A 14,554-nucleotide genomic window follows, 5' to 3' on the forward strand; every position below is an offset into this window, starting at 1 on the left:
CTGACGACGTAAACAGTCAGATTGTACAAGCAATTGTTTTACAATCGATAATCTATTCACTTCTAAATAAACATGTTAAGAATAACAAAACCAAAAAAATACTAAAAAAACACATTATAAACATAAATTAAATTATTACTAATAATATACAAATAGGAGAGTCATCAATAATAAAATTGTTACAAATAATTATATACATCCTCTCTCTCTAACCCAATCTCATCTTCTTAAATTCACCATTACCACCACCTCCATTTCCATCACCACCACCCAATTCACTATCATCATTCTCTCTCTTCATCGATGGCAACACAATGTTACCAGTCTGTTCAGTTAGATTTCCAATCGAGGGTAAAACTGTCGGTGGAGTCAAATTCGAAGTCGTAATTGGACTCACACTAGAATTTAAAGAATATTTACTCAATGAAGGAAGTTCAGTATGATGTGGCAAAACAGGCGCAACAACTGCAGCAGCAGCAGCGGGTGTGGAATGATGAGAAGTAGAGACCGCCTTTTCACTACTATGTGCACGAGTTTGTGTTTGCTGTTGCGCTTGTGCCTGTTGTTGTTGTTGTTGGTGTTGTTGGGTAAGGGCTAATATTTCATCCAATCTTTTCTTCATTGAATTTTCTCTTAATCTTGCTGCTTGTTCCATGGCTTCAAGTTCCATTATTCTGGTACGATATAAATCATTCACGAGTTCTAATTCTGAGATTCTGGTTTTTAATAATGTGACTTCATGAGCGCCATTATGATTATTATTATTATTATTATCATTGTTGTTGTTATCTCGGTTTGATTGTTGATATCCGTTAGATTGGTTAGGTTGGTCTGGGCGTTGGGATCCTTGTTGTGACTGTTGTTGTTGTTGTTGTGATTGTTGTTGTTGTTGATTTTGTTGGCCACTTCCATAATTGGCAAAACTATTTATAGGAGGCAATCCATCACCACCACCAACTTTATGTAGTGGAGGTAATGTAGGAGTAGATGATCTTGAAGTATGTGCACCAAAAGAAGGAGAAGAAATATTTGAATGTCCCAAAGCAGGTAATTTTGGAGGAGCAGTAGTATTCAAAGCACTTGAAAATATCGAAGATCCCGCACTTGACATCCCACTACTACTACTTGAGAAATGATCTCTATTTCTATCTTGATTCATTAATGAAACTTCCATAACTCGAGCACCTTTTCCTTTTGAAGGTTTAAATGTTGCATTTGGACCTAATTCATGTGACATATTTTCCAAAGCACCAGCAGCAGCAACTTGAATAGGAGTCAATTTTGTATCACTTTCAATTCTTGTACTTGACATTGAATTAGATAATAATAATGGAGATGTGATTCTTTTCAAACCAGGGGCAAATTGGGTTGGGGTTGAAGATGGATAATGTAATGGAACTTGATGTCCAGTAGCGGCAGCTGATTGTAAATGAGATAAATGATTAGGTAAATGATGATGGTGATGATGATGATGGAATGTATTTATACCTTGATGGAAACTATTATTATTCTTAAAAGTTGCTGGACTAGAAACATTTGAATTACTTCCTGTAGCAGGTAATAATGGAGTTAAATTAGAACCAGTTCCATCAGAATTTCCAGAATTGGCATTATTATTATTATTCTTATTCTTCTTTGGTTTTGGAGATTTTCTTCCTTTATCTTTCCCCTTCAATTCTGGAGTATTTGGACTTGATGCTTTATTGGTAGCACCATTCAGTTGTTTCACTCTATTTCTTGATTTTATAGTATCAGTTTTCAAACTAATTGGTCTTGGACGTCCATGTAATTTCAAGAATAATCCACAAGCATTACACAACACTTGGCCAGTTTCATCTCTTCTCCATAATGGAGTAGTTTGAGTCTTACAATTACGACAAATTGGACTCGATATGTTTGTTTTGGTAGTTGTTGTACCATTATTTACATGAGTAGTACTCTTTGCATTTGGTTGTCCTCCATGACTTGAGTTGTTATTATTGGTGACATTTGTTGCTGCTGGAGTTGTTGGAACTGTAGCTGGAGTAATTGGATTTGGACTCTTTAATTGTGGTGGTTTTGAAGGTGGAGTTGGTAATTGTTGTGGAGGTAATTGATTAAGTTGATATTCAGTAAATTTACCAATTAAACCAACATTTGCTTTTGTTAAAGGAGGTGGTGATACAGTTGTTGATGAAATGGTACTTTCTGTTTTTATTGGTGGAAGTGAAGTTGGAACAGTTGAAACACCTTGTGATTGTACAGGAGGAGGAAGACGTTGCAGTATTTCACCTAATGACATTTTTCTATTGATATTTATATTTGATGTGGGGGGGTGGAATAATTGAGTACGATTAGTAATTTAAAAAATCTGATAAAGGAAAGGATCTCTGATTTTTATGGATTTTAAAAAGGGAGAGCAACTTTTGTGGGAAAAAATCTTTTTCTGATTTTTTTTTTTGGCAAATTGATTGGTTTTGAGCCTTTCTTAATAAACTTAATAATGATGATGATTGTCTATATTGACTGTTGGAAAGATATTCTGGATATAGACTTGTATATTGAAATATCAAATATACTATTGTTGAATATAACGAATGGTTGAATGTAAATTCTTTGTTGTGTTTTAATTAATTACAATTAATTTATGAGTAATATACACACACACACACAGACTGATTAATGGAGTTACAAAAAATTAAGATCTGTACTTTGTTGGAAAGTATTGAATGAATGTATTTGGGTAGTAGTAATGTTAGATGTTGAACTCTATAAAAGATTTATTCCTAATAAGGATATCTTGTTGTTGTCTCTGTTGATTTTAGTTGTAAAGATTAGAAAAAAAAAGAATGAGAAATTTTTCAGAGTTTATATTTAAAAAGGAGAGAAACTTCAAAAGATAAATAGAAAGACAGAAAGATAAAAAAAAAAAAGTGAAAAAAATATTTTTTATTTTATTTATCAGTTCTATTCCTGTATATAAGAATGATGATGGCCTAAAAGGTGTTACCAAAAATTTCTCTAATCTCTCTTACTACGCAAAAACATCAGCTAACCTTTCTTTGTTGTGTAAAGGGGGGGTTTGATTTAGGTAATGATCCAAGGAAGTTACCCTTGATTGCAACATTCCATATCTAATCTGTTATCAACAAACATACATAGACTTCTTAGAAAAGATAGCTTACATATGAAAATCAATTGATTAAAATTTGAAGCCTTTCATCTCATCATGGCCAAAAAAAAAAAAGTCGATTGGCATTTTTGATAAAGAATTTTTTTTTACTGTGGAATCTCGATAGGCAAAATTGATAATAATCATCGGCTTTTGGAAAAATTTTTTTCTGAACAACGGCGATAAACTCAACTAAAAATAAACCAAACAATTAAAAAATAATCTTTCTTTTTTTATTCTTCAGTATAAATTATTCTATTTGTATTTTATTGCCTTACCGCTTAATAGTTCCAATTTAGGAATAAATATTTATTGGTGTAGAGTGTTCTTCTTGGCATTCTTTATTCACGTCCATTGCCTTGGGGCGATATCTTACAAAGTGGGATTTGAAATACCATACACTAGAAACACAATTGTAACATTGACACAATATACAACTCACTGCCTCGTTTAGTATAACGTCATGGGGGGGGATAAAATGAATTCGCCTATATAACTTTTTTTCTATCAGATAAGCTGAATTGCGCCAATACCCGAGAATTTTATTTTTATTCAAAAAATTCGAAATTTTCAACTTTAACAGGACATCATCATTGATGATAAAACCATTGATTCTTTCTTTTTCTATCGTTTTTTATTATTTAAAAAAGATCTTTGTTTGTGATGACAATAGAAACTTTCCCTTCCCGTCGTTTATACTTGAAAAAAGAATGGTCAATTAAGGTATAAAAGCGCAATAAATGTAAACTTGCTGCGTCTATATGCATATCCGGGTACTTTCGGGACTTGTACACTAACATTCATACATAGGTTGGGTTTAAAAAATTACAGATTACAAAAAAGAATAAAGAATGAAATTCTGCAATAAAACAATAACGGATATGTCCTTACAAACCACAAAAGTCTTGTGAGATTTGTTCTTTCTCGCTATTCTTTTCCAATTATCTTATTGTTTTCCAATCGGAATTCCGACATCGACATTCTAGAACACACACTGATATAATCGTGCGGCATCAATTTTTTTATTATTTTTTTTCTGTCTCGGTTTCGGAAAAGCTTCGGTTTATTGTTTCTAATCCGAATTACATAATCTTATCAAGCCATGCCTCGTGGATTTATATTGTATGTATTTCCTTATCTGAATATAATGGAGGGAGATTCAAAACTTTCATAAAGAAGAAGATTTATAGTTTCTAATAATACCCCACAATTTGATTGCAAAAATTCTTCGAGATATCGTTCTCTTATCTTATATGGGATGTTGGCGATAAGGAAAAAATAAAAACCTGTCCTCCATTGTTCCAACTAGTGGGGGAACGTTGACTTCTATGTGGATTCAAAAAACAAAAACCCACACGGTTATCTCTGAAGCCCTTTAGATGACGACATCAATTTGGTTCAATTGGTTCAGACTTTCTATGATTACTAATTAGGAGCCACCTTTTTTAACAATCACGGCGATTTTCTCAAGAATTTAGGTTCCATCAAAGCAACGTTCCCATCTAAAGCAACATTGTTAAGACATATGCAAATATACCCGGACCGAATCAACCGCATTGAACAATCAATTGTCATAATTCAGGGGGTCAATCCCCTTTTTTGACACCCAACAGGTGCATTTGCATGAAGATTTGCACTTGCTTTTGGAAGGGCAATGGCACTCTAGGACAACGAGAAGAAGTCTTCCGTAAGTTAGATGTCTTATCCAACTATCTCATACAGTAAAAGCACAGCCGCGGATTCATTACGTCGAACTCCGAATTATTCAGAAGAGCCATTATTATTTTATCGTAACTGAACGGCTGAACCAAAATATAGAAAGTAAAATATTGCGGGGTCCCACTGCGTAATTGCAACAAAAATTTATTATTTTTTGCAGTCAAATTTAAATGAAAAGTTATGATCATGAGTCTCCGTAACCAAGGGTGGGCTAAGTAAGTTTAGGATATATAAGGAGTCACAATTTTTCATAAATTCTCAATTTGAAATCTTAGACCTTTTTTATTACCAAAGTCTCTTTCTTTCTTCAATTATCACATTCCTTTCTCAAAAGCAAAATCCGCTTATTAAATTATTAAACTAACATCCGAAATGTCTACTAGATATTATAGAGTTCCAGACATCCGCCGAAAACTAGTCGTGATAGGTGACGGAGCATGTGGTAAAACCTGTTTAGTCGCTGTTTTTTCTCAAGGTAAATTCCCCGATATTTATATCCCAACCATTTTTGATAATTTCATCACCGATTTAGAAATTGACGATAAAAAAGTAGAATTAGCAATTTGGGATACGGCAGGACAAGAAGAATATGATAGATTAAGAGTATTATCATATAGTAATGCCCATGCCATTTTGATTTGTTTTTCATTAGTGGTGCCTGATTCTTTGGATAATGTATTAGAGAAATGGGTTGGAGAGGCTCGACATTTTTGTAAAGATGCTGCATTGATTTTGGTGGGGTGTAAAGCTGATTTACGATATGATGAAGAAGTATTGCAGGGATTGAGGGAACAAAAAAAGCAACCATTGAGTGGATCTGAAGGTGAGAGGGTGGCTAGAATAATTGGGGCGAAGTATTACATTGAGTGTTCGGCAAAGACTGGAAAAGGGGTGAAAGATGTTTTTGAAACTGCTACTAGAGAGTCTTTGAAGGTGGGTAAGAAGTGTAAAAAGAATAGAAAATGTTGGATTTTATAAGGGGAGAGTCTTGGTTGATTCGTTTATTTATTTTATTTTTGTTTATAGAGGGATAGTAAGTACTATGTTTAATAGAATTAAAAATATATATTTATGTTCACAAGTAGTTGTTTACGAATAGAAACTTTTCTGAATGCAAAGGTTACAACTAGAAATGTACCACTAGAAGTGTACAAATAGAAGTGAACAATTAGAATTTTACAATTAAAAGTGTGCAAGCAAAAGAAGTTAACAAACAGAGCAAGTTTGCGAAAGTCACAAACAGAGGTTTACAAACAGCCGAAGTTTGCAAGCAAAAGAAGTTAACACCAAGAAGAAGCTTACAAACAAAGGTTTGCAGATGGGAGTTGGCAGGAAAATTGCAAGCCGAATTTTAAGACAGAAGCTTACAAAAGGAAGAAGTTTACAAACAGAAGAAATTTGCAAACAGAACAAGTATGCAAAAAGAAGTTGTTTACAAACTGCAGAAGTTTGCAATTAAAAGCATATAAATGCAATTTGCTGCAAAATTACGAACACAATTTTAAGACCAAAGTTTACAAAAAGAAAAGGTTTACAAATGCGATTTGGCTGCAAAATTACAAACATTATTTGAAAACCGAAGCTTGCAAACAGAAGAAGTTTACAATCAATAGGAGTTTACAAAAAGAAGAAGTTTATAAATAGAAGAAAAAAGGACAAGAAGCTTACAAATAGAATTAAATAAAAGAAAGTCAGCAATGGAAGAAATTTGCAAACAGAAGAAGTTTATAAACAGAAGTGTACAAACAGAAGAAATTTAAGTTTACGAATAGATATTTACAAGCTGAGGTTTACAATTTGATAAATTGGTGAGCTATAAAGTAGCGTCTTTGCTTTTGTAAACAAGTAACCTATTAAAAAGATTTCCAAAAATAAATAGTCTTGTGATATTAATTTCAAACTTTATTTTTTTGCAATCAAAAAAATGGTGTGGGCTCAGTTACATCGAAAAATACAAAACCAAGGCTTTTTATATCGTTTCTTCCACAAAATATTAAACTAAAAACCCACCCCAGTAAATTGGCTTTTTCTATAGACTATTGTTTTATATATTTAATCCAAACATCATAATGTCTTCCAAGAAATCCACCATCGGAAAATCAGTACTTGTAGGTGATAAAGGAGTAGGTAAATCAAGTTTAATCCTAGTTTTATCTGGTTTTCAATTCCCCCCAACATCCCCCGCAATATTTGAAACTCACACCACCGATATCACAATCGAAGAAGCATCACTTAGAATTGTATTTCATGATACACCAACCCTGGATCCTAATTATGAAACCTTAAGACCTTTGGTATATCCCAACACTAATACTTTTTTGATTTGTTTTTCAATAATCGAACCTGAATCTTTGAGAAATGTGGTCGAGAAATGGATTTGAGAAATTAGACATTATTGTTTAGATGTGCCTGTTATTTTGGTAGGTTGTAAAGTTGATTTACGTAATGATGCTGACATTATTGCGAGATTGAAAGAAAATGATGAAATGGTTGTTAGTGCGGAGCAAGGGTTGAAGGTTGCTAAAGAAATTAAGGCAGTTGAATATATAGAATGTTCTGGTAGGACAAATCAAGGAATTGAGGAATTGATTGAAGCTACTGGGGTGTCGATATTGAGGGAAAAGAAGGGTTGTAGATTGACGCATTGTTGTATTCTCTAGTGAAACAGACTGGTGTATATTGGGAGGACTTGGGGATGTAGCTTAGCTGGAAGCTTTAGAAATATTGCAAATCCAGTGGAAATCGAAAGCTGGATGAGATCAAGTCCAACAGCCTGGAAGACAAGCTACTAGAACTACTTTCAAATGAGGTTGCTTGACTCAGTTTACATTAATTGAAACATGTCCTGAGCATACCTTGGGTCTTTTAACGACCATCGCTTCAAGTTGCCTTAGGCGAATGGGTGCAAGGCAATCTTTCATGTTTTATAAGCTAGCAACCGACTACCAACAAAGACCCAACAAGAATTGTATAAGCCCAATTTAATACTGGTTGACAACCGAGGGTTCATTCAATGTAGTTTTTATATTGACAGATTGTGTTATATGCAGTCTAAACGATTAATATCGTTTGAACGATTTCGGCAGAAAAATCTTTTTTTTTTTAAATTGTGAACAGATTTTAAAATCAAGGTTTTCTTTCTTTCTTTCTTTCTCATTTCTCTTTTGTTTATTGAATAGAATTTATTAGATATAATCATCTGTCAAAGTGTATGTATATTAATCCATCTATATATATTAAAGAATATGAATACGATATAAAAGCGAATGATTGATCAGTGAATAGTTTTCTCAAGGATGAATTTATGAGAGATTAGCCGGTTGCAAAGTTCAGGATTGCGTGATTTGAAGGAATAGCATCCCAGTAAGAATACATTGCAATTTGGAATTTTACATTTAGAGCCTTTATCAGAATGAGTCTAGAATGAGCAATCAGATCTAATTGATGGAAGTTTGTGTTTTATAGTATCAAAACATTTGAATAGACGTGTCTGAGCCGATTTCAAAATTAAGTCTAATATTTTGCCATGTCGAATTTAGTTGTAGAGTTGAAACAAACAACGATTCAATTGAAAATGTCTTTCGATTTTTGCACACACAGAGCCATTGATATGTTTTTGGTATACGTGGAAAATGTGCCATTTGATTAAACAAAGATTTTTAGATGTTTCACATTACATCAACACTGCCCCCCTTTTTCAACGATTTTTTTTTAACGCAAATCGATTTTTTCCTTACACGAGAAGTCATCAATTCATTTAATTGAATTGAGTTTTGCTATCTACAATATCTATCAATGGTTATGTTTTGTGTCCGATAGGAAATGAAGTAGAGCAATCAATGGCATAAAAAGCAATCAGTCATTTGAATACGAATCTATTTTTATGGCTGAGGCGGAGCTATACGAGAAAAATATTATTACGCGTCCCACAAAATTGAATCAATGTATCAATTACTTACGAGAATGACTCTTCAAATTATAATTAGAAAGTTATATTCAAAGTTTGTAAGAGAGAGCTTAAGATCACAAATTGACGGCAATTGCTAGCACTTAAAAAAAAGACGAGACTCCCAAGGCTGTTTCCAATAGATGCAACACGATTGTTCCAAAAAAAAATGTTAGTGAGGTCTATTGATTGCATATCCCCCTTTTCCCATTGTTTATTTGGTTTTAGATTTTAATTTTTTACTTTCACACGAAAAAAAAGAATTTAATTATTTTGGTGTCAAAAATAGAAAAATTAATTCAACAGAGAGAAAAAGTTTTTCTGTCTCTCTGTTAACACATACACAATTTATTAATTAATTGAATTAGAACCAAAAAAAAAAACCCAGAGAAAATCAAAGAGAGAAAAACTTTATTGATTAGATTTTGATTTCATTTTTTATTATCGTATTCATTTATTTAAAGAGGAATAATCAAATCCCTGTTTACTAACTAATAGTTCTTTTATAAAGCGTTTCATTGATTCTTAGAAATATAATCAATATCAAGTATACAATTTTTTAGAAAGAGAAAACCTAACCCCCCCCTCCCTCCCTCCTCCAAATTAATTTAAATTTTTATTTGCATTTATCCACATATACCTGTTCATAAACAAGACAAATACATATAATAATAATACACAATGGTTAACGGTCCAGCTGAACTTCGTAGAAAATTAGTCATTGTTGGTGATGGTGCCTGTGGTAAGACTTGTTTATTGATTGTCTTTTCTAAAGGTACTTTCCCAGAAGTCTATGTCCCAACTGTTTTTGAAAATTACGTTGCTGATGTTGAAGTTGATGGAAGAAAAGTTGAATTAGCATTATGGGATACTGCCGGTCAAGAAGATTATGATAGATTAAGACCATTATCATATCCTGATTCTAATGTTATTTTAATTTGTTTCTCAGTTGATTCACCAGATTCATTAGATAACGTTTTAGAAAAATGGATTTCTGAAGTTTTACATTTCTGTCAAGGTGTTCCAATCATCTTAGTTGGTTGTAAATCTGATTTAAGAGATGATCCTCATGTTATTGAAGCATTAAGACAACAACAACAACAACCAGTTTCTTCTGCTGAAGGTCAACAAGTTGCCGAAAGAATTGGTGCTGTTCAATACTTGGAATGTTCCGCTAAGACAGGTAGAGGTGTTAGAGAAGTTTTTGAAGCTGCTACTAGAGCTTCTTTAAGAGTTAAAGAAAAGAGAGAAAAGAAGAAGAAGTGTGTTGTTTTATAATTCTGTTCTGTTTTAGAGCCTTTTCTTTTCAATATATGTGATTCCTTTTTTGTTATAGTTTTAGTTCACCCCCCACCCTTTTTGCCTCTCTTTTTGTTTAGTCATTTACATGTTCTTGGTTTTTTTGCTATTAGCTTTAATGGATTCTTTTAACTTTTTATGATTTGGTAAACTGTACATTTGTTGGACTAAGTAAACCTCTTTCTCTTTCTAAATCGCTTCTACTTTCAACTATTTGGAAAGAGGGTAGAAGGCGCCTACAAGACATGACTTTGATACACTATCAAGTCAATATCACACTCTCTTAGTGTCGTACTCTCTTAGATAGTTTGCTTGGCCCTCCAATATGTTACCGGTGTCACAAGTCTTGAGAATTTGATTTTCGCACACCGTGTTTTTGTTAATAAAGACTGTTGAAAAAAAAAACACTATTGAACAATTGGTTGTAAAGTTTTTTAATAGAAACAGAGCTATACAATCGCAAGCAAACCCCTCATCATATCACAGAATGGGTTCATTGAAATCTTTCATCAAGGCTGTCAGGAAAGCCAAAACAATCGCCGATGAAAGATCGGTTATTCTGAAAGAATCAGCAGCAATTAGAACATCATTCAGAGATCCAACATTAGATCAAACCACCAGAAGAATCAATATTTCAAAACTTGTTTATCTTTATATTATGGGAGAAAAGACTCATTTTGGACAAGTTGAATGTCTTAAATTATTAGCATCTCCAAGATATGCTGATAAAAGATTGGGATATTTGGCATGTATGTTATTATTAGATGAAAATCAAGAAGTATTAACCTTATTGACCAATTCTCTTGATAATGATATGCAACATCCAAATCCTTTCATTATTGGATTGGCATTATGTTGTCTTGGAAATATTGCTTCTCCTGAATTAGCTAGAGATTTACACGCAAATGTTGAAAAATTCGTTATTTCAAAAAATATCTATTTAAGAAAGAAAGCATGTATTGTTGCTGCTACTTTAGTTGAGAAGGATCCTGATTTATCAGAATATTTCATACCCAAGATCGATGAATTGATTAATGATAAACATCCATCTGTCTTATTAGGGGCATTAAGATTAATTGAGGCATTATATGCTGCTAGTCATGAAGATGAAGATCAACATCGTCAAATATTACTAAAGACAATTCCAAAAATCGTGGGTCATTTAAAAAGAATTACTACTAGTGGATATCAACCAGATTATGATGTTATGGGAACAACCGATCCATTCCTTCAAGTTGCATTATTGTCGGCATTAAGAACTTTAGCTAATGATGAACATTGCTCTGCACAATATTTGGAAGAAATTAATGATATTTTAACTCAAGTTGCTTCTAATTTAGATAGTGGTAAGAATTCTGCTCATGCTATCTTATATGAATGTGTGAAGACTATTTTTGCAATTCAATCTGATCAATCATTGAGAATTTTGGGTGTTAATATCTTGGGTAAATTCTTATCGACAAAGGATAATAATACTAGATACGTTGCTTTAGACACTCTTTTAACCGTGGTGACTATTGAACCATTGGCAGTTCAAAGACATAGATCTACTATTGTTAGTTGTTTAACCGATGGTGATATTTCAATTAGAAGAAGAGCTTTGGAATTATCATTTGGAATTTTGAATGAACAAAATATAAGAGTATTAGTGAGAGAAATCTTGACATTTTTGGAAAATTGCAATGATCAAGAATTAAAGCCTTATGTAACTTCACAATTAACTATTGCTGCTAGTAAATATTCACCAAATGATAAATGGCATTTTGATACTTTGATTAGAATGTTAAAAGTTAGTGGCAATTCATTAACTCCTGATATTATATCTAATATCTTGGCACTAATCTTACAATGTAATGATCCAGAATTGAAGAGACATATTGTAAGTAGATTGCTTGCATCTTGTTTAGAAGATCCTAGTCAATATGGTTTAGCATTAATTACTGTCTGGACTATTGGTGAATATGGTGATATAATATTAGGATCAACTATAGAAGTTAAATCCAAAGAAGTTCAAGTTACAGAAGCAAGTATTGTTCAACTCATAGAAGATTTAATTAATAATTCAACCTATTCAGAATCTGAAACTGTCCAATTAACAACCTATATCTTGACTGCAATTATTAAATTATCAATCAAATTTAAAGATCCCCAAATCATTGAAAAGTTAAGATTAATTATAAATTCCAAGACTTATGACAATAATCTTGAAATTCAAATTAGAGCAGTGGAATATCAAGAAATCTTTGCGCAAGATATTTCATTAAAGAGGGGATTATTAGCAAGAATGCCAGCACCACCCATCAAACAACGTGAATCATTAACATTACATAAATCCGCCAGTTCAAGTACCAAGAATTCCAAGAGAACAAGTGCAGGTTTGAGTGCTACGAATACTCAAGATTTATTACTTGATTTAATGGATGATGATGATAACACCGGTTCTAATCAAGGTACTCCAACTCTTTCACAACCGGATATTTTGTCTGACATATTCGGTGGTGTTTCTAGTCAAGCTCCAAAAGCTACCAGCCCTAATGCTGCGATTTTGGATTTATTCAATACGCCAACATCTCCAGTAGTAGCTTCAGGTGCTGCGGCAGCAATTCCATCTGCCAATGAAATTGTTGCGTTCAATGGTGCGAATGTCAAGGTTTCATTCATACCCAAATCATTCCCTCAAGATGGCCATGCAATCATGGAAGCCATTATCAATTCCAATACGACTGCAATGATTGAACAAGTACAATTATTAATCGCGGTTCCTAAGACTCAAAAATTGAGTATTTCTTCAACTTCTGGTGGTGATACACTTAGTGGAAGTGGTCCAATAAGACAAACTTTAAAGATTGTGGGTAAGGCTGGTTCTAAGATTAAATTGAGAGTAAAAGTGAAGTATAATGTTGGTGGAACTCCTATGGAGGAACAATTTGATTTTGCTGGTTTTGAAAAGACTTTATAGATTATGTAGATCTTTCTTTTATTATTATTATTAAATAGTATATTTGGAACTTGTGGAAATAACGTAGAGGAGATGGATAGGAATTACTCCTCTTTCATTGATATTTGTAAGATGTTGCACAAAACCGGTATCTAAGTTGCTGACTAAGATCTTTTTTTTGCATCCAATTTTATTTTGGCATCATTCAAAATTTCAGTTGCAAATAATTCTTCATGCATTGATCATTCAAAATCATACGTAAATCACCAGTTGAATTACTACGAGGTATAACTTTACACGATGACCCCCTTTACATCGACATCTTCTAATATTATCAATGAGTCTTACATTAGACAGATACACAGAACTACAATCACATTATGACATCGAGGGCTCTTAGAAACAAGACGGAAGTCGCGGAATCTTGCGTCTGAAGTCAAGTTGTCAATGACAATTCAATAATAACCTTCAAAAGAACCAGCTCGGCATTTAGAGTTTCAGCTTTGTAAGAATTGACACCCATTGTTTGAAATGGCATGATTTTTCGGGGAAAGAGATAGATTTTGTAGGGGGCTTTTTTTACCGCGATGCTCTTGTATGAAACAAAAAAAACACTCCCTATTCTCACTTGTCTCCCTGCCTTGGGCTTACTAATACGCCCTGGGAGATGTCAATTAAAATGGAATTGACATTGAGCTAGTAGAACAACGGATTGAAACGTCAATTCACAGGTAACAGCTTTTGAAGTAATTATATCAAAAAGCTTAAATGAATTGTAATTAATGCACGACAACTACAAAAGATTTGATTGATTAGGGGCTGCACAATCAGTTTGCGATTTCCATTTTTAAGTTTTTTATTTTATTATTTTTATTTGCAGCTGTTCTCCGCAATTAATTATTAATAAGCGTTCTAATAATTGGTCAAGGATAATAAACTCCCCAATCCCCAATGCTTTCCATTCCCCTTCATAAATTTCATTTTTAAATCTTTACTTCTTCCTTGTTCTTCTTCTCTTTCTCTTCTGTTTCTCTCTCTATCATATAAATAGATAATTTATATAGAAACACGAAGATATACGCACAACAATGTTCAGAATTACTCCAGTTAGAATCTTAACTCGTTCTTTCTCATCTGCCGCCAGAAGACAAGCCAGTCATGATATTGGTAATGGAATGCATGGTCAAAAGACTTGGCCCCTGATGAATGTTTTGATTAAGAATTATCGTCATGAAGCTTATTTAGCCATACAATGGGCGGTTGCTTTTACAAGTATTATGCTTGCACCATATTACATTATTATTAAAGGTAGTAAATTCCTTCATAATGTACCTAAAGATACAGGTGCACAAGTTGAAATTCATGGGCTTGTGAACCGTCAAACTGAGGTTCATCTTGCTGGTAACGGTGCAAGACCTGCTTGAGAGGGTCAATTGGTAGTAGAGACTACAATGGTTTATCCTTTTGATTGTTATTTTAATGTTTTATTAGTTGTTTATGA

At 33.1% G+C, this 14,554-nt stretch overlaps 6 protein-coding genes across 6 annotated transcripts; 5 read left to right on the forward strand and 1 right to left on the reverse strand. All coding sequences in view use genetic code 12, as the record gives it.

Moving 5' to 3' along the window:
- Positions 1–208: 208 nt before the first annotated feature.
- GZF3 (Gzf3p) lies at positions 209–2,281 on the reverse strand (the record flags this gene model as incomplete). Its single annotated transcript, XM_049407012.1, has 1 exon — positions 209–2,281. The coding sequence occupies one exon, from the start codon at positions 2,279–2,281 to the stop codon at positions 209–211; it is 2,073 nt and encodes a 690-aa protein (XP_049263502.1).
- A 2,961-nt stretch (positions 2,282–5,242) lies between these two features.
- On the forward strand, positions 5,243–5,848 carry J8A68_003185 (Rho family small GTPase; the record flags this gene model as incomplete). The annotated part of the gene is made up of 1 exon (XM_049407014.1): positions 5,243–5,848. One exon carries the CDS (start codon positions 5,243–5,245, stop codon positions 5,846–5,848), a length of 606 nt encoding a protein of 201 aa, XP_049263503.1.
- A 1,091-nt stretch (positions 5,849–6,939) lies between these two features.
- J8A68_003186 (uncharacterized protein) lies at positions 6,940–7,530 on the forward strand (the record flags this gene model as incomplete). The annotated part of the gene is made up of 2 exons (XM_049407015.1): positions 6,940–7,195; positions 7,274–7,530. The coding sequence occupies 2 exons, from the start codon at positions 6,940–6,942 to the stop codon at positions 7,528–7,530; spliced, it is 513 nt and encodes a 170-aa protein (XP_049263504.1).
- Positions 7,531–9,497: 1,967 nt separating this feature from the next.
- Positions 9,498–10,094, forward strand: J8A68_003187 (Rho family protein; the record flags this gene model as incomplete). Its single annotated transcript, XM_049407016.1, has 1 exon — positions 9,498–10,094. The coding sequence occupies one exon, from the start codon at positions 9,498–9,500 to the stop codon at positions 10,092–10,094; it is 597 nt and encodes a 198-aa protein (XP_049263505.1).
- A 508-nt stretch (positions 10,095–10,602) lies between these two features.
- APL4 (Apl4p) lies at positions 10,603–13,074 on the forward strand (the record flags this gene model as incomplete). The annotated part of the gene is made up of 1 exon (XM_049407017.1): positions 10,603–13,074. One exon carries the CDS (start codon positions 10,603–10,605, stop codon positions 13,072–13,074), a length of 2,472 nt encoding a protein of 823 aa, XP_049263506.1.
- A 1,067-nt stretch (positions 13,075–14,141) lies between these two features.
- Positions 14,142–14,477, forward strand: J8A68_003189 (uncharacterized protein; the record flags this gene model as incomplete). Its single annotated transcript, XM_049407018.1, has 1 exon — positions 14,142–14,477. The coding sequence occupies one exon, from the start codon at positions 14,142–14,144 to the stop codon at positions 14,475–14,477; it is 336 nt and encodes a 111-aa protein (XP_049263507.1).
- Positions 14,478–14,554: the final 77 nt, after the last annotated feature.

Source organism: Hemisphaericaspora subhashii (assembly GCF_019202705.1).
Source record: "Hemisphaericaspora subhashii strain CBS 10753 chromosome Unknown scaffold40, whole genome shotgun sequence".
NCBI classification, from domain to species: domain Eukaryota; kingdom Fungi; phylum Ascomycota; class Pichiomycetes; order Serinales; family Debaryomycetaceae; genus Hemisphaericaspora; species Hemisphaericaspora subhashii.